General features: G+C 42.1%; 1 protein-coding gene across 1 annotated transcript in view; it reads left to right on the top strand.

Annotated features, from left to right (window-relative positions):
• The window catches only part of spa17 (sperm autoantigenic protein 17), an 87,171-nt gene extending 69,021 nt beyond the window's left edge, over positions 1–18,150 (top strand). Inside the window, exon 7 of the mRNA XM_041174118.1 lies at positions 13,304–18,150. Coding sequence (XP_041030052.1) covers positions 13,304–14,003 — 700 coding nt within the window. The 3' untranslated portion in view covers positions 14,004–18,150. The remainder of the gene's footprint in view (positions 1–13,303) is intronic.
• Positions 18,151–20,832: the final 2,682 nt, after the last annotated feature.

The following is a 20,832-nucleotide window of genomic DNA, read 5'->3' as shown; positions in this document are numbered from 1 at the left end:
CGCGCACTTGCGTGATATTTTGCTTGGTGGGCATGTGCCAGAGTTGGCTGCGCGCCCGCCGTTAATTGAAAGGCCTATTAAGGCCATTAACAAGCTAATTAAAATCAAATTAACGATGCCTGTCCAACCTTACAGTTAGACAGCCGAAAAGGCCAAGTGGCCTTTATATTTTTTAGGAAACCTCATCCACGAGTGGGATGAGGTTCCCTAAAGCAAATAAACATTAACTAAAAACTCTATTTTTGAATTATAACCATGTCCCAGCTCATGTGACAAATGAGGGGACGTTTTAAAATTTGTTTTACCGGCTTTAAGAATTTTTTTTAAAAGCACGCTCTGTGCCTCAGGGAGATTGAAACGCTCTTTCGTGCACCAGGCCTGCTCTCCCTCATCCCCCCCAGCCGCACAGGTAGCGCTGTTGCTCATGATCCACGCTAGGCGGGCCTTAATTGGCCCACCCACGTGAAATCACGGTGCGGAGCCGATCACGGGTAGCGGTCAGCTTCCTGAATGCCCCCGCACGCTCCTACCGAACCTGCCCGATGAGAGAATAATTCTGGCCTTTGTGTTGTGTGGTGAAGATTTTATTGCTTGTAAAACAAAAGGATGATATATGATAAGGGTAACAGTTTTCTGCAGTAATGTTTGCTGGCATGCTAATCGCAAATATATGTGCTGACAGGGCTTTATCCCTCAGACCCCCAATATTGGATTTGAAACTGAATGCTATGTAAATAAAGTTGTATTAATGATTAACTTTATGATTACAAATGTATCTCACATAGATTAGAAAACACATTTTTTTCCATAGTGTCCCACAGGGTAATGAAAAGACTTGCCTTTACATTGAGACTTTTGTAAGCTCAGGATGTCCCCATGTGCTTTACAGCTAATGGAGTACTTTTGAAGTGCAGGCACTGCCCATCATAAGTTGGATGAGACACTTTGTCATTTGGCTTTTTTTATCTAGGGGAGAATTTTCTCCCCGTTGGGGGTGTTGAGCGGGAGCGAGCGCAGGTGTGAATGCAGCTGATCGCTGCCTTAAATCGGCTGCGGGCCGCCATTTTGCATGGGCGGGCCAACTAAGGCCTGCCCAGTGTGACACGCACCCAAAAGCACTGAGCGCTCCCTGTGCAGGTGGCGGGCAGTGGGAGGGGGGTGGGGTGGCGGTGCTGGGGGGTGGGGTTGGACGGGCAGCTCAGTTTATTGATTTAATTGCGAGTTAGCTGGCTTAATAGGCCTTTGACAGTACAGCGGGCACGCAGCTGACTTGGGTGCGCACCCGCAGAACTGAAAATTTTGAATGACACGCGGTGACGTTGGTATACACGCCCGATGTCACCACGTGCCATTTTATGCCTTGGCGAGCGGGCCCCGTCCCTGCTTGCTGAGCCAAAGATTCTGCCCCTAGAGACTCCCAATGGTGAACTCATAAACCTCACGAGGGTTGCACTTCATATTTCCCAAAATATGCAAAATTAGGAAGATGAACAGCCAGTAGTATGATAAATTTCTTCATAGAAAACCTGCAGTCACATCCATAAGATATTGGCTACTACCTTGGGCCCAGGATATTTTGTACAAAGTACCATTCATTTATGACCAAGAGTATAGTTTGCTACCAGTGGGTAGTTGTGTTTTAATAAAAACAACTTGAACTTTTTAATTTAAAAGGAAATTATGTTGATTTTTGATTTTCCGACTGAGCACTTTTTAACATAAAAATCAATAGGTTCTCACAATTTTCTGTGGTGCTATTTTAACATTCATTTTGAGTGAGCTAGGAGCTGAGTTAAGCTATAGCCAAAGCAAATAGAACATCAGCTTGTATTAATAGGACTATTCAGCATAAAACAAAGTGCACAATTTTGTTCTTGTACAAAATCTTGAAGAGACCACATTTAGAATATTGCACCCAGTTTTGGCCCCCTGATATGGAGGTTGATATAGAAGCTGTGGAAATCATTCAATGGGGAAACATAAGAACGATTCACAGCTAAAACAACTTTAATTGCTTGATAAAGATTTAAAAAGCTGGATTATATTCACTTCAGAGATGTGTAAACTTCAGGATGATTTGATAGGGATACATAAAATAGATAACGGACAGAATTATGTTCTTATTGATGGATTACTTAGTTTGATAGATTGGGGATACCAGGACTCATAAAATATGTTGCATAATGGCGGGGTTAAAAACTAGGCATAAAAACAAAAAAACTGCGGATGCTGGAAATCCAAAACAAAAACAGAATTACCTGGAAAAACTCAGCAGGTCTGGCAGCATCGGCGGAGAAGAAAAGAGTTGACGTTTCGAGTCCTCATGACCCTTTGACAGAACTTGAGTTCGAGTCCAAGAAAGAGTTGAAATATAAGCTGGTTTAAGGTGTGTGTGTGGGGGGCGGAGAGATAGAGAGACAGAGAGGTGGAGGGGGGGATGTGGTTGTAGGGACAAACAAGCAGTGATAGAAGCAGATCATCAAAAGATGTCAATGACAATAGTACAATAGAACACATGGGTGTTAAAGTTAAAGTTGGTGATATTATCTAAACGAATGTGCTAATTAAGAGTGGATGGTAGGGCACTCAAGGTATAGCTCTAGTGGGGTTTTTTTTAATTTTTTTTTTATAATGGAAATAGGTGGGAAAAGGAAAATCTTTATAATTTATTGGAAAAAAAAAGGGAAGGGGGAAACAGAAAGGGGGTGGGGATGGGGGAGGGAGCTCACGACCTAAAGTTGTTGAATTCAATATTCAGTCCGGAAGGCTGTAAAGTGCCTAGTCGGAAGATGAGGTGTTGTTCCTCCAGTTTGCGTTGGGCTTCACTGGAACAATGCAGCAAGCCAAGGACAGACATGTGGGCAAGAGAGCAGGGTGGAGTGTTAAAATGGCAAGCGACAGGGAGGTTTGGGTCATTCTTGCAGACAGACCGCAGGTGTTCTGCAAAGCGGTCGCCCAGTTTACGTTTGGTCTCTCCAATGTAGAGGAGACCACATTGGGAGCAACGAATGCAGTAGACTAAGTTGGGGGAAATGCAAGTGAAATGCTGCTTCACTTGAAAGGAGTGTTTGGGTCCTTGGACAGTGAGGAGAGAGGAAGTGAAGGGGCAGGTGTTGCATCTTTTGCGTGGGCATGGGGTGGTGCCATAGGAGGGGATTGAGGAGTAGGGGGTGATGGAGGAGTGGACCAGGGTGTCCCGGAGGGAGCGATCCCTACGGAATGCCGATAAGGGGGGTGAAGGGAGGCTGAGCGTCAACTCGCAGACACTTCCTCCTACCTCTCCCTGGACCATGACCCCACCACTGAACATCAAGCCATTGTTTCCAGGACTGTCACTGACCTCATCTCCTCTGGGGATCTCCCTCCCACAGCTTCCAACCTGATAGTCGCCCAACCTCGGACGGCCCGCTTCTATCTCCTACCCAAAATCCCCAAACAGAACTGCCCCGGTAGACCGATCGTCTCAGCTTGCTCCTGCCCCACAGAACTCATTTCTCGTTATCTTGACTCCCTTCTCTCTCCCCTTGTCCAGTCCCTTCCCACCTACATCCATGATTCCTCTGACACCTTACGTCACATCAACAATTTCCAGTTCCCTGGCCCCAGCTGCTTCCTCTTCACCATGGACGTCCAATCCCGCTACACCTCCATCCCCCACCAGGATGGTCTGAGGGCCCTTAGCTTCTTCCTTGAACAGAGGCCCGAACAATCCCCATCCACCACTACTCTCCTCCGTCTGGCTGAACTTGTTCTCACACTGAACAATTTCTCCTTCAACTCCTCTCACTTCCTCCAAATAAAAGGTGTGGCTATGGGTACCAGCATGGGCCCCAGCTGTGCCTGTCTCTTTATGGGGTATGTGGAACATTCCTTGTTGCAGTCCTACTCCGGCCCCCTTCCACAACTCTTTCTCCGGTACATCGATGATTACTTCGGTGCCGCTTCATGCTCTCGTCAGGACTTGGAAAAATTTATTAATTTTGCTTCCAATCTCCACCCCTCCATCATTTTCACGTGGTCCATCTCTGACACTTCCCTTCCCTTCCTTGACCTCTCTGTCTCAATCTCTGGTGATAGACTGTCCACCAATATCCATTACAAACCCACTGACTCCCACAGCTATCTCGACTACAGCTCCTCACACCCCGCTTCCTGTAAGGACTCCATCCCATTCTCTCAGTTCCTTCGCCTCCGTCGCATCTGTTCCGATGATGCTACATTCAAAAACAGTTCCTCTGACATGTCCTCCTTCTTCCTTAACCGAGGTTTTCCACCCACGGTCGTTGACAGGGCCCTCAACCGTGTCCGGCCCATCTCCCGCGCATCCGCCCTCACGCCTTCTCCTCCCTCCCAGAAACATGATAGGGTCCCCCTTGTCCTCACTTATCACCCCACCAGCCTCTGCATTCAAAGGATCATCCTCCGCCATTTCCACCAACTCCAGCATGATGCCACCACCAAACACATCGTCCCTTCACCCCCCTTATCGGCATTCCGTAGGGATCGCTCCCTCCGGGACACCCTGGTCCACTCCTCCATCACCCCCTACTCCTCAACCCCCTCCTATGGCACCACCCCATGCCCACGCAAAAGATGCAACACCTGCCCCTTCACTTCCTCTCTCCTCACTGTCCAAGGACCCAAACACTCCTTTCAAGTGAAGCAGCATTTCACTTGCATTTCCCCCAACTTAGTCTACTGCATTCGTTGCTCCCAATGTGGTCTCCTCTACATTGGAGAGACCAAACGTAAACTGGGCGACCGCTTTGCAGAACACCTGCGGTCTGTCCGCAAGAATGACCCAAACCTCCCTGTCGCTTGCCATTTTAACACTCCACCCTGCTCTCTTGCCCACATGTCTGTCCTTGGCTTGCTGCATTGTTCCAGTGAAGCCCAACGCAAACTGGAGGAACAACACCTCATCTTCCGACTAGGCACTTTACAGCCTTCCGGACTGAATATTGAATTCAACAACTTTAGGTCGTGAGCTGCCTCCCCCATCCCCACCCCCTTTCTGTTTCCCCCTTCCCTTTTTTTTTCCCAATAAATTATAAAGATTTTCCTTTTCCCACTTATTTCCATTATAAAAAAAAATTTAAAAAAAACCCCACTAGAGCTATACCTTGAGTGCCCTACCATCCATTCTTAATTAGCACATTTGTTTAGATAATATCACCAACTTTAACTTTAACACCCATGTGTTCTATTGTACTATTGTCATTGACATCTTTTGATGATCTGCTTCTATCACTGCTTGTTTGTCCCTACAACCACACCCCCCCTCCACCTCTCTGTCTCTCTATCTCTCCACCCCCCACACACACACCTTAAACCAGCTTATATTTCAACTCTTTCTTGGACTCGAACTCAAGTTCTGTCGAAGGGTCATGAGGACTCGAAACGTCAACTCTTTTCTTCTCCGCCAATGCTGCCAGACCTGCTGAGTTTTTCCAGGTAATTCTGTTTTTGTTAAAAACTAGGCAGTTCTTTTCTTCCCAGAAAATGGAGTAGATGTTTGAAACAAGTTGCCGTCTTATTCAATGCTGACTCCCTGAAAAAGTTCATAGGAGAGCTGGAACAGCTCTTGGCGGGGCAGAGATCACATCTCATAAAAGGTAGGTGAAAACAAGGTAATATAAACATTGTCAATGTGATAGCTTGGAATAGTTTCTGATCACCTAAGGTGGTAGAAGAGAGATTTTCTAGATTGTGTTTTTTTTCCCCCTTTAAATGGCTTTTTAAAAATCTTTCTCTTGCCTCTTCCAGGAGATTACAAGGCTACTGAAGGGTAGGGGGCATTAATCACAATACCTTGGGCAGCACAACTCTGCATGATAGACTTGGTGAGGATACAAATGCATCTCGGCCGATTCGGTGCAGCACAGGCACTGTGCATCCACAATTGGGATGTCCAAGACCAGCCAGAAATTGGGACTTGGGCCATACTTCAGCCATTTAGCTGAGTCGCTGTTAAATTTCCACTAGGTAGCTTGCTCATTTCAGGGGATGAATTTCACGTTATTTCCCCCTCCCCACCACCCGCAGCCTCACTATCCCCACGGCTGCCCCAAACGTGTTGACGGTTGAGCAAAGCTGCTGTTCCAATCCAATTTATTCAATTACTTCTTCAAATTTACATACTTTTTATTCAAAATATTTTAAAAATTTAGATCTTTGGCGTGACATAATCTGATTGCATCACAGGCCATAGCATTATGTACTTATAGAGCACTTACCATGACAATAATCCTCTAAATAGATAATCCTTCTCAGCTCCTTTGCTGTGTTATTTGTTTCTTTCTGCATAAGGAAACCTTATATTTATGCTAATCCAAAACCATCAATCATCCCATAAACAGGTGTGGACTCGATAGTTGATGCTTCAAGAATTTATAGGAGCCCTGTAGAGTTATATTATCTTCATTATTTAACATTACTGTAAAGAATATTGCTGTTTTGAAAAGTATTTAGGTATGATAAACAATGTTGTTAAAGCTTTTCCATCAAGAAATTTAAAATACAAGTCTCCCCATATTATTACTATTATTATACTGTATTATTGGGAACCATATTTTATGGAGTTTCAAATAAGGGAATATTTAAGCAAAATCTTACTAGCAATAGCTGTATTCATATTAACATTAATTGTTTTGATGGGTTGTATCAGCAGCATTATGCACATCGTAGTGCTTGAGGCTCTGTGACAGATAAACATATTACTGAAATCTGTTTTTGGCAGTAATTTTAAGCAGAATGCCAGTCATGATTTTTCTCCCACTTAAAAACACCTCCTCTTCCTTCAGGTACTATGCCCTAAGAGAGCATTGGTGATCACAGACTTCATTGGATGGGTCCATGATTATGCTTGGCAAAGTACTGCGGTGGTTTGCCATTGCCTTCTGTAATATGGCTGGCCAGGAAACTCTCCCTCTCTTACCACCCGCCATCAGGTGTATTGGAAGGATTTACAGGTTGATAATCAACCTGTTTGTCCACGTTATGAACGCACCTTCTGTGGTCATCAAGTCCTGAAGTGGGACTTGAAGCCGGAGCTTTTAGCTCAGAGGTCATCCATACTTAAAACACAGACCCCTCATTAATCAGAAGCGCAGTTTGGAATTGGGCTTTAACTCTATAGTGACCCTCAACACCACCCATAACCTTTATATGATCCTTAATAAGGCAAAGGTGTACACAAAGTGGTGGATTTGGAAATAAGTTGGTAACAACTTGGAAAATATTTTTCTAAAATCAGCTAATGTTAACTTCCACTGATTTATGTTTATTATATGATGCTGCAGTCTAGATGACACTGTTAGACTTCTCACCAAGTTCCTTCATCAGGTCAACAAGAGACTGGAATATATTGTCGTCACCTGTTCAAGTCAGTACGATTTGAAAACTTCTAGCCTATCCTTTCTAGATCAGGGATGGAGAATGGAACTGCTGCTTGATACAGAGAACTAATTCAGGACATAGATCAAGAAGCAAGCGATTTGGGCTGTCTATTCAGGAATTTTTAAAAAGTAATGAAAGAGGAGGCTATTTATAGTCAGGCCCTAGCACCAGAGACAGAAGTTAGAAATTCTCTGAAGCTTAAAATCAGAATAGGTAAGCCTGTACTACCAATAATAATATGTGAAGAATAATGAAGCATTTTCTAGATTTAAGTATTGCTTTTCTAGTATGTCACTGAAATGTGCTTCCTCTCGGAACAATAAGGTATGAGTTTGAAGCCACATTTCTAGTTTGTGATTTCTGATGCAACATTGGAAAAATTGTCAAAGGAATATTTTATGCGTTTTTTCACATTGATAGAAAACTGGACTATGGCCCACCTTTCAGTAGCTGCTAGAGCTTTGGTCAACCAGAGGTCTGGAAAAAAGGTTCCCTGCCTATCCTTTCAACTGCAGAATGCTGTTTGATATAAAAAGATTTAAAAGGGAGAGGCAACTACAAAACTCAGAACTCTTGTTCCTGCATTTTGCTGGTCCCTATGCTGCTTTCAGTAATACAACATAGTGCAACTTTAACACATGTCCAAATGTTGCAGGTGTCAATGTATCTGAACTGAATAGGACAAATATTTAGCCCTGCATTATGGGGTGTATAGAATGGGTCAACAGATGCAGGCATGCAAGCACTGATAACTGACACCAGCCTGACTCTGAATTGATGGAAAACTATAACAGAGGCTACATTGTGCCAGAATCATTTTAGAATAATTCAATTTTAAAAATGTATATTGAAGTTAAAAAGGACAGGACTGAAACTGGTCATGAGCTGGGACACAAAACAGATGGAATAGCATTTGCCCCATTATACCAGATGTGCAATATTTAGTTTTACTGAGTTCAACGGAACTGAATATTGGATAGGGCAAGTAACAGGAAACTGAGGTCTTATACTGTGTCTCGGCCCATTTCCAATTTCAAGCATGACCTCTGGCTCTTATGGGAAATCTGTTTTACTATATAAATGTGATATCACCTTACTGCAAAACTGTTGCACTGTCCAAATTGAAGATTTTCTTTTTTTTACACACGTACATATATATTTACAGCGGACTGGTGGAAATGCTACTGAATTAGTAATCCAGAAGCCCAGGCTATTGCTCTGGGGGTATCAGTTCAAATTGCACAAGGCAGCTGGTGGGATTTAAATTCAATTCATTAATAAATCTGGAATTGAAAGCTAGTCTCAGTAATGGTGACCATGAAATTATCAAATTGTTGTAAAAACCCATTTGATTCACTAAAGTCCTTTAGGGAAGAAAATCTGATACCCTTATGCATCCTGGCCTACATGTAACTCCAGACCCACAGCAATGCAGTTGACTCTTAACTGCTCTCTAAAATGGCTGAACAAATCACTCAGTTGTAGCAAACCTTGACAGAAAAGTCACAAAGTAATAAAACTGGAGCTGGCACCAATTGAGCTATTGGACACAACAATGCAGCAATGCAGACCTTACCCTGTTAACCTTGCAAAGTCCTCCATACTAACATCTGGGAGCTTGTCAAGCTCCAGCCTGACATGGGCATACTTTACCAAATCATACATTACAGTCAATGCCTAGGCAACTCCTTCACAATTCCTAGGTATGTCTTCCCGCTGGTGGGTCAGACCCGCCAGAGGCAGTGACACAGTGGTAGACATTCGAGAGGAAGTTGCCCTGGGAGTCCTCAACATTGACTCCAGACCTCATGAAGTCTCATGACATCACATAAACATAGGCTAGGAAACCTCCTGTGATTATCACATACCACTTTCCCTCAGCTGAAGAAAGTGGTACTCCATGTTGAACACCGCTTAGAAGAAGCAGTGAAGGTAGCAAGCATTGAATGTACTCTGGCTGGGAAACTTCAATGTCCGTCGCCGAGAGTGACTCAGTAGCACCACGACTGACCGCACTGGCCGAGTCCTGAAGGACATACCTGCCAGGCTGGGCCTGTGGTGGATGGTGAGGGAACCATTGAGAAGGAAAAACCTCCTTGACCCCCTCCTCAGCAATCGACCTTAGCAAATGCATCTCATCATCCTGTATTGATAGGAGTAACTAGCGCACAGTCCATTTGGAGGCAAGGTCCTATCTTCACACTAAGGATACGGTCCATTATGTGTGGCACTACCACCATGTTAAATGGAATAGATTCAGAACGGATCTAGCAGTTCAAAACTGAGCAACCATGAGATGCTGTGGTCCATCTGCAGTAGCAGAATTGTATTCAACCACAATTTGTAACCTCATGACCTAGCATATCCCTCACTCAATTGCCATTAACATCAAGCCGGGGAGCAACACTGGTTCAATGAGGAGTGCAGGAGAACATGCCAGGCATAACTAAAAATGAAGTGCCAACCCCCTGGTGAGGCACAAGTCAGAGCTATATGCATGCTAAACAGCAGAAGCAGCTGAGATAGGCAAAGCTAAGTGAGCCCATACCCAACAGAAATGATCAAAGCTCTGCAGTCCTGCTACATTCAGTTGTGAATGGCGGTGGTCAATTGATCAGCTAACCAGAGGAGGAGGCTCCACAGATATCACCATCATCAGTGATGGAGGAGCCCAGGACATCAGTGCAAAAGATAAGGCTGAAGCATTTGCAACAATCTTCATCCTGAATTGCCGAGTGGATGATCCATCTCAGCCTCCTCTGAAGATCCCCAGCATCACAGATGCCAGTCTCCAGCCAATTAGATTCACTCCACATGATATTGAGGATGGGTGAAGGCACTGGATACAGCAAAGGGTATGGGCTCTGACAATATTCCGGCAATAGTACTGAAGACTTTTGCTCCAGAACTAGCCACATCCATAGCAAAGCTGTTCCTCTACAGCTACAACACCAGCATCTACCCAATAATGTGAAAAGTTTCTCAAGTATGACTGTCCACAAAGCAGGACAAATCCAATCTGACCAATTATTGTCTCATCATTCTACTCTCGAGCATCAGCAAAGTGATGTAAGGTGTCACCGACAGTGCCATCAAGGAGCACTTGCTCAGCAATGCAGAGGTTGGCTTCTGCCAGGGACATATGGCTCCTGACCTCATTATAGCCTTGGTCCAAACAAGGACAAAGGAGCTGAATTCAAGAGGCGAGGTGAGAGTGACTGACCTTGACATCAAAGCAGCATTTGACTGAGTTCTAAAAAATTGAAGTCAATGGGACTTAGGGGGAAAACTTTCCACTGGTTGAGGCATACCTGTTACAAAGGAAAATAGTAGTGGTTGTTGTAGACCGATCAGCTCTGCCATAGGACATTGTTTCAGGAGTTCCCCAGGGTAGTGTCCTCAGCCCAACCATCTTCATCTACTTCACTGCTTCACTAATCAGCTTCCTTCCATCATGATGTCTGAAGTTGGGATGTACTCTGATTGCACAGGTTTTGGTACCATTGATGACTCCTCAGATACTGAAGCAGTCCATGTCCTTATGCTGCAAGACCTGGACAACCCTTGGGCTGACAAGTGACAAATAACATTTTCAGCACACAGTGCTGGGCAATGACCATCACCAACAAGGGAGTATCTAACCATCTCCCCTTGACATTCAATGGCATTGCCATCGCTGAATCCCCCACTATCAACATCCTGGGGTTACCCTTGACCAGAAACTAAATTAGAGCAGCCATATAAATACTGCGCCTCCAAGAGCAGGCCAGAGATTGAGAATTCTGTGGTGAGCAGCTCATCTCCTGACTCTCTAAAACCTTTCCATCATCTACAAGGCACAAATCAGGAGTGTGGTGCAATACTGTCCACTTGCCTGGATGAGTGCAGCTCCAACAACACTCAAGAAGCTCAACACCATCCAGGGCAAAGTGGCCCACTTGATCAGCACCCCATCTGCCACATTAAACATTCACTCCCTCCACCAGCCATGCATAATTGTCAGCAGTGCCTTTTACTTTTACAGAATGCACTGCAGCAAATCACCAGTATTCCTTTGACAGTACTTTCCAAACTTGCGACCCCTATCACCTAGAAGGACAAGGGCAACCAATGCAGCAGAACGCCACCACCTGTAAGCTTCCCTACAAGCCACACACTAAACTGACTTGGAATCATATCACGTTTCTTCACTATCACTGGGCCAAAAATCTGGAAATCCCTTCTTAACAGTACTGTGTGTGTACCTACACCAGATAGACTGCAGTGGTTCAATAAAGTGACTCACTACCACCTTCTCAAGGGCAGTAGGGCATGGGAAAGAAATGTTGGCATTGCCAGCAATGCTCATTTGCCATGAAAGAATAAAAAAAAGTTTCCAGTTCCACATATTGATGAACTAGGACTAATCTTTAATTGATAAAATAATTTAACATTGAATTGTCAAGTCATCCAGACACATTAGACAATGGTTACATTTTGTCCATGTGTGGTTGGGACTTGTTTGTACAAGTGTTTATTTTTGCATTTGAGTTTACTTAAAGACATCAATGTTTAAAAACATAATCTGTGTTTTATAGAATGATCTTGAAAAATAGATGAAGGTTTATAACTAGTAGCTTCCACTTGACTGCAACTGTAGTGTTGGTGCTGCATTGAATTGCATCATAAATCTAGAGTTATGGGCTGATTTGACATAGGAGCCAAGCGAACAGAGCCTTGGAACTAATTTCATTCTGCTTTTATTCCAACTCATGTCGGACTTTGACACCCAATTTATAGCTCTGCATTTATTTGACATCAAAAAGCACCTATCAAATTCTGCTTTTATTCAGTGTGAGCGAAGATATGCCTCCTTTATCCAAGCTATTGCTACTTCTCTTCATGATTATTATTTTTATGAATGAAGAAACTCTGCTTTAATAGTGAAATAATTATCATTTGTAAAAAAGAAGGCTCTGGTTACTTGATTATTTTTATGATGATTAACAAGTTTCTGATTAGTGATACTACACTTAGGTATAAATTCCCAGTCGGTATCACACCATCACTGTTGTAAAAACAGTGCAGTACATAAACAACTGCCTTCAAGTCACTTCTGTGCTTGTCAATACCCAATAATTGATGATAAGTTATTCAGATTTGACAGTTCTTAATATTAAAGATAAGGTTACTTAATTTAAGCGTTTGAATTGGCCACTTAATTTTGATGTTGAAAAGCAAAATATCTTTAGTTGAGAAATTGACATTCCCCTCCACCCTGGTCTTTTTGACCCTCTTCCCTAAAACAAAGAGTTTCCAGTCACATTGCCCTTAAGCCATTTGCTCGACTTCTCTACCTCCTCTTTCTGATCAGTACCTTGTGACGTGGAGCTGTATGAATCATCACCAGGCTCATCTTTTTGTTGATTATGCTTTATTTTTAAATCATTTGATAATGATTATTAGGTTATTATAATTGTTTACCTTTTCTTTTGTGAATCTTCTGTTCATCAAAGTGAGGAATGTTTATAACAGTAAAAGGAGCACATTTATGTTTTGAGTGACCAGTACCGAACACTCCAGATACAAATACAGCACAACTTAATACAGTTAAAACTCCTCCATTCTTGCCCAAGCAATGTTCCTCAAACTCATGCCCAAATGTGACATTTTTTTCATTTCCCACTCTTTTGTTTCCTTGAGTGAAGTTGCCAATTAGGAGCATTTTTGCAGACCATCCTCACACCACAAGGGATTCTAAAAACCAGCTGGAAATGACTTTTAATGCCATTGATCTGGGCTGATTTTGATTCAATTCAGTCAATGTGTGCATTTGATGTTGAATCAATTCTATATCTAGATGAAAAAAACAAGTATAAAATAATTTAGGATGTCACAGTTTAATAGGGATTCATTTATTTTTCAGAGCTGACAATGACAATGAGGAGGAGTATCCAGTTACAGATGGGAGTGAGTATAACTCAGGAGAAGAGTTGACATTTGCTGAGGATGAAAATATCAGTTTTTTAGAGGCAGTTGGGGTAAGCCATGAAGAACCTACGAGCAGGTTGGAAGGCAGTGGAAGTACAGCTCACCTTGACACTGCACAGGAAAACATCTGTGCTACAGAGCTGAGCTCTCTGCTGGAAAATGTAAATTTTAATGCAGATGTAGATGTCTGTGCTGCAGAACTACAACAGGATACAAAAGATGACAACAAACCTGAGTCAGACATGGCCACTGAGGCAGCTGGAGAGAATATCTGTGGGACCGAGTTAGGTCAGAAAGATTTCTTTGAGCCTACAACTATTGGTGCAGCGAACGTTGACATCTATGGCACCGAATTTGAAGGTTTTGTTGCAGAAAAGGATGCAGACAATGAAACTAAGGAAGGCACTGAGATTGCTATTGAACCCCCTGATGAGCCAGGTGATGAGGTTACAGAAGAAGCTGTGCCTCATTATGAACTTGGAGTTAGTGGAACAGTGGAAAACACCCAAGATCAGGTGGATGAAGATCCGAAGAGCACAAGGGATATTATGGGCGAATCTGAATTAATAACTGACAACAATCTGCCCACAGCAGAAAATCAGGATGCTGAAGGAGACAGCAGTATACTAGAGTAAACATTCTAAACTTTGATAGTTAATTAGCAGAGAAAAATATTATTTTGTAACAATGGGATTATCTTTTAGTAGAACACAAATAATTTGATATGATTAAAATGTTGTTTATCCTGTTAGAATTTGATTGTAAAAAGGATTTTGTGAATTAACACACATAAATTCAAAAAATCTTGAATAAGGACAAAGGGGAGACAGTTGTGGGCAGTTTTTCCAGTAGCGGGGTATATGGAGCTGTTAACTAAACCATACAAATTGCATGGTTTCTGGTTTGATTCACAGTCTCTCTTTAGGTACATTCACATGGGGCGAAGGGAATTGTACCTCTAAGGTAGAGAGGGGAAAACAGCCAAGGTTCCTTCCCCCGATTTCTACTCACATGTATAGATGTCACATATGGGACAGGAGTGGGTTTGGCTGTGATATTAACATCTCTCCATTGATTGATTGTCTCCTAGCAATTGCTCTTTAGGCCTACACCTGAAGAATGACCCTTCAGGATCTGCTAATGGCAGAGGCCATTTGACATACATGTATATTATACTGAGCAGTTATGAACAATTTAATTGGAGAATACTTGGAGACTTTTACTCCGCTATGTAACAAGGATTTTTTTTAAAGGTAGGTGGATAGACATATTCCCAAATATAAAATTAAAATATCATTTGTTTTTAGAAATTAGCCACATATACACAGGTACTGGAGAGGGTGCAAAAAAAAATTTAACAAGGTTGATAAGAACTGTGAGACTATCAGGAAAGGATGGATATCATGGCTGTGTTTTCTCTTAAAGGCCCATTAGTGATCTGCTCATTCAAATTGTGAAGGCTTTTGTGAGAGTAGACAGACAGAGAGCGTGTTTCCACTTTGGGAAAGAGTGAAACTTATAAATATAAGATAATCCCCATGAAATCAGACAGGGAGCTTGGAGAATGCTTCTTTGCCCAGAAAGTGTGGAACTAGCTGCTGTGGGAATGGTTTTGCAAACAGTGTGGATACCTTTGAGGGGAAACTAAATGAGCATTTGAGGGAGAATGGACTGAGGATTACACTATTAGTGTTAGATGAGGAAAGATGGGAGAAGGTTCAAGTTGAGCATGAACTGATTAGGCCAAATGGCCTGTTTCTGTGCTGTAAATTTCATTTAATTCTGTTATGTGGAATTTGTAAACATTCATCAAGCTTTCGTTCCTATTAGCTTATGACTATTTTTAATTAATGGAGTAATTTATCAGTAATTTATTATTGAAGTCATTGTTGGTGACCACATTTGTAAGAGATGGGAGGAGTGGAACACAGATACTGGAAGGTGGAATGTTTGGGTCCTGTACGGAGAAGGTTTCTCCAGTTGTAATCAAATTAAATTCAATAGCTATAATGATCTAAACTTTAAAAATAATTCACTAATTATAGAACCAGAAGGCTCTTAGAGCAATCGATGTGGCCTTTTAGTCCTATTAAATGTTGATTACTGGGTAGAAAGCATTCCACTTTGAAAGATTAACTCTAACTCTATATTGAGTTTAAAAAAACTAATAAAATATCTTTATTTTCTGCCCTCCCACTCACTAATCAAATAAATTATGCAAAACATTAACTTGTGTTCTAAACAACCCTAATCTGTTTCCCTTGCACATGTGCAATGAGACACGGGATTATATGGTAGGTGATAATGGATTGGTGTGGTGAATTATTTGCATAAATATAGTCCCACACTGGATTGGAGCAGGGCATAGATAAATATGTAAACTGAAGACTGATCTCCTACACTTCTCCAATTTAAGCCTGACTACGTCTTCCTTATATGTGCATACCTATTGCATTTTTGTTTCTCTTCTTCTAAAAACTGGTGGTTGTTGTATCAGTGTGAAATGGCTGCACCTGGTGATTGGACAATTGCTACATTATCAACAACTGGGCATATATTGTTTGACCTGTGAGATCAGAACACTCAAATTACAGGAAATTAATCTTGCACATTCTGACACAGACTGCCAGGATATTAAGATGCTACACATCCTTGTGCTACATAGTTTGGTGTTCTTCAGTGTTGCTCCTGCAGTTTTGTTTTACATCTCTGATCATCACGACTCCAACACCCATTGTTCCATTGTTTATCACAGATGTTGTATTTTTCCCTGTGCAGTCACTCAATTTAATTCTAGGCTGGTTTTATTTTGTAAATGAAAATAGAAATAAAATAACTTTGATATGTATTCAGAGTGATGGATGTTCTAGGATGAATTGTTGATGGGGGTCTCTACTTGTTTCATAAAGGTGCTTGGTTTGCTGTAAGGGCAAACTGGGAACTTGGGTAGGATCATAGAAACAGGAGTAAATCATGCCTTAAACCTGTTCAACCATTAAGTGAGATGGCTGATTTGTAAGCTAACTCCATACACAACCCCACTGCCTGACCCCTCCCCACCCCCCACCCCCACACAAACCAAGCCCTGAGCACTGAAGATAAAAATTTGCCCTATAGTTCGGTGACTGATTGCAAAGTACAGAATGGTAATAGATCTTTAACTGTATATTTAATGTGATATTTATGGAACTAGAGGGAAACAAAAGTTATTTCATAGCTCTGCCTTGTGATATCTTGTACCAATAAGAAACCCAAGGAACTATTTGTTCTTTGGACTCCAGCAGTTCACCCTGTACCAAACATAATCTATAGTAGTGAAAGAACTGTCAATGTGTCTCTTAATGTGGCAGTGTGAGACATACATCCTTTCAATAGAATTACTTTAATTGCTTTATTGAATGCACCCTCCACATACTGCTTGAGTAAGCTGGGCTGAGTCAAGCAGTCTGTGCAAGGTCTGGCTTGATGACTGAAGAGCATTCAACGAGGGACGCAGTCTTTGTAGTCTTTATGAAATTTTTGTCTTTCATTTTGAGATAAATCCTTTGAACAATCAGTTTAGTAAGAAAGTACCTTAATAAATAATATTCTAAAAATCCAAATAATTAGATATGGAGTGCAGTCAATATCTCAGATTTGCAGTAAAAGTGATGGCTATGCTTTAAATCATTATTTTGACCTCTTTCTATGTGTTTGTTTTAGATAAAACTGAGCTGAAGTGCCCAGATAAAATAATGGCCTGGATCTTCAGTTCTCTGGATGTTGTACCCTAAGGTACCCTGGAAGATGTGGTGGGGAACCCCTTGGAAGTCCCAATGCAAGGACTCTGTGGGCAATAGAGAAATAGGGCAGATCACCTATTCCCAGGACCCTCCAAAAAATCTCCAACTCTAAGTTAGAGTCAGAGACTTTGGAGGTTTCTGACTCTCTTACCAGAATGAAATCCCAGGAAATGTTAGACAGGAAAAAAACCAAATTTAACTCCTGGGTAACTCCCTTCCCCCCACCCCCACAAGCTCCCCATTGAACCAACACCTGCCAACTACCCCCAACCCTCTGATTCACACCTCACCCTCTGACCCCCTTCCCTGCCCCCAGCCCTCTGATACCCACCCCTGACTCTCCGACCCTACTGGAGACCAGAAGATCTGGGTCATTCATTCCATTTTCCAATGATTTTGTCATTAAACAGGGCAAGAAATAATGAGCATAAGTCTGTTAACACATCAGCTGCTCTCCAATAGTTGACTTGATCAGGTCACCCCTTTGGGTTTAGGAGCCTTTTAGATAGAAGCCCTTCTTCTTGACTGGCTAATGAATGTATTTATACCGTCTGTTAATTTTCAAATAGGCTTCCACCAATCAAGAAGCCAGAAGCGTGGTTTGTAATGAGGCCTTTAAACATAACTGACTGACAAAAATGGCTGTTTTATTATGTTTGATTTTTAAAGTAACTCTTTCACAAACATTTTTCCCTCATTTGGTAATAGAGCATTGCATTGTGCAGTTTGAATTGTGGACAAAGAATGAAGAGGACTGATACTGTTGTAGTGATTGAATATTTTATTAATCACAGTAGCTTGGTTTTCAAGTGTCCAGAGCTTTTTGTTATCATGACCTTCGATTCAAAAGTGTACGTGCAAATATGGATGTAGAATATTTTGCTGAATTTAAAAAGAATGATGAGAAAATAATTTATGTAAAACTGTTACCTGTTTTCCTGATCTCATTTTTGTTTTTAATTATTTGCTGGCCTATTGAAATGTGATTATTTTGTCAGAGATTGGTGCTGAATATGGAATAAAGCAGCTTATATATCGATTAAAAATTGAATAATGATCATGGTGGCTTTCAATGACATTAATTCCCTCCAAGTCTTTTTCCTTTGTGTGTCTGCATGTACATGCACCTGTTTGCTGCAAGCATGAAATCAATTTTGTTTTGATTGAGGTCTAATCTTATTTGCATGGAGCGTCATCAGGCTAGCTGTGGAAAAAAGACAAATTCAAAACTTCATGAGATACAATTGAGTTGGATGAGTTGTGCAAACCGACACTATAAACAAAACTTAACATAACTGAGACAGGAAGCCATGTGGAGCGATGAGCCATCTAAACACTCTGTTCATGCAATGAGAGTATGTGTAAAATTCAAATGCATCTTGGAGAAAACATTGCACTGAGTTCTCCCAGATGGCTCAGTTTGAGAGCGTACAGTCCATGATAGAACTGAGCCATACGGACATGGCAACTCTCCGGTTGATTTAAGGTATGTGCTGAGGTTGCTAACCTTTGTGGGACGACGAATAAGGCTAGTACTTTTGGCTCAGTGCCATGGGCTGAAGAGAGATAAATATGATATGGTTCCCATTGCTGATTGCTATCAAGTGAGAGTCACTGGATAGTAAGTGGTCCCTATAATATTGTTTTAACAATGATATACATCTATCTCATTTCTCAAAGGGCAGTTACATATGGCTGGGTTTTGTCAAAGTGGCAGTGATGATGAACCGGAAAGCCGGGGACAGCTGTGCCATTTGACGGAGCCTGACTGGATTTTATGCCAATCTTGCAGCTGATGAGCATCCTTCAGAACTCTCAACCTTTAAGGGACAAGACACCACTCTACATGGTGTGTGGTGCCAGAGATGAGTAAGGGAAAATAAGTTGAAAAAGATTTTGTACAACCTAGAGAAAAAAAACTTTAGTGATTGCAATTGTGATGTAAATGAGTAGAAAATGCTAAAGTTATTCTAAATTTCATTATTGTGCTCCATTCAAACAGAAACAAGTTCAGCCTGTAGTCTTGGACTTGCTGTTACCACTTCTCCGAACCCTCTACAACATATCAATGTGATTTGAAAAGGTACGGTGTTCAAAAGTACACATAATTTTCAAACTGTGACCTCACTGTTGAACATGAGAATATAGGAGCAGGAGTAGGCCATTTGGCCCCTCCAGCCTGCTTTGCCATTTAACTAGATCATGGCTGATCTTCTACCGCGACACCATCTTCCCGCACTATCCCCTTATCCCTTGATGCCTTTGGTATCTAAATATCTATCAACCTCTCCTTTGAACATATTCAGTGACTGAACCTCCATGGCCCTATGCAGCAGAGAATTCCAAAGATTGCCACCCTCTTTCTCATCTCGGTCCCAAACAGGTTATTTAAATTAGTTAATACTGTCGAGTTGAATGAGTTATAACAAATGAGTTATTTAGAATTAAATTACTTGTTTTCCCTTATAACCGCCTTGAAACCTCATCCTTTATGTGATTTCTTTGCTGTGGTGTATTATGAAGGATACCTAACCTGAAACTGTGTTAAAGAAAGGGGATTCCTATCTCCAAGATATCCATAGACTCCCACTGAGAATGAGTAGAATTTGGCTTTCCTGGATAACTTTGGCAAGAAATCGCTGATACCACTGCACAACTACACATCTGGACTAACGTGCACAGTTTTGGTCTCTTTGCCTAAGGAAGGATATACTTGCCTTAGAAAGAGTGGAATGAATCAGTTCACTAGACTGATTCCTAGAATACCAGGGCTGTCCTGTGAGTAGAGAGATTGTAGATTATTCTCTGGGTTTTAGACGAATGAGAAGTGATCTCACTGAAACATATAAAACTCTTAAAGAAATTGACAGGATAATTGCTGACAAGCTGTTTCTCTGGCTAGGGTCTAGAACAAGCGGTCATAGTCTCAAGATAAGGGGTTAGTCATTTAGAAATCAGAGGAAGAGAAATGTCATTACCCATTTGATTGCCAATGTTTGGAATTCTCTGCCCCAAAGGACTGAGGATGCTCAGGCAATGAGTTTATTCAAGACTGAAATGGATAGTTTTTGTGAGCAAAGTGACTCGAAGGTATGAGGAAAGAAGTGAGAGTGGAGCTAGTGTAGAAGTTTAGCCATAACCTTATTAAATGGCAGAGCAGGCTCAAGGGGCTGTGTGGGGCCTGCTCCTGCTCCCGTTTCTTATTTTATTATGTTCTTCTTCATAGGCATTCCCTCAGGATCGACAATGACTTGCTTCCACTCCGGTTCGATGGGTTCTGAGATGGCTGATAAGTCCAATATGCGATCTGCAGACTCTGCCACAAGCAGGGCAGGTGGTGCTTGAAGGGTTGGGTAGATAGGTTGTTTAGAGGTTTGTGCGCCTCCTCCGATGCCTCAACTTCACCTCTGCACGTTCCTGACAAACGTTACTACTTAGGGATGAATGCTTGTCATAGCACCAGCCAGTTTCCTGCTGTTAGAATCTTACTGTGGGGTCCTTAAATTGACATTTTCAACAATGCAGCATTACCTCAGTACTGTTGTTTCAGTCTGGATTATATGCTCAACTTCCTGGCCAGGATTTTCCAACCTACTGTGGTGGGACCCGCAGCGGGGAATGCGGCAGAGCAGCCAAAAGCCCATTGACTTTCAGTGGGACCGGACGATCCCGACGGTGGGTG

This window comes from Carcharodon carcharias, chromosome 25 (assembly GCF_017639515.1).
Source record: "Carcharodon carcharias isolate sCarCar2 chromosome 25, sCarCar2.pri, whole genome shotgun sequence".
Lineage (NCBI taxonomy): Eukaryota > Metazoa > Chordata > Chondrichthyes > Lamniformes > Lamnidae > Carcharodon > Carcharodon carcharias.
Note: the sequence above shows the minus strand (reverse complement) of the source record. Positions and strands in the feature narration are given on the sequence as shown.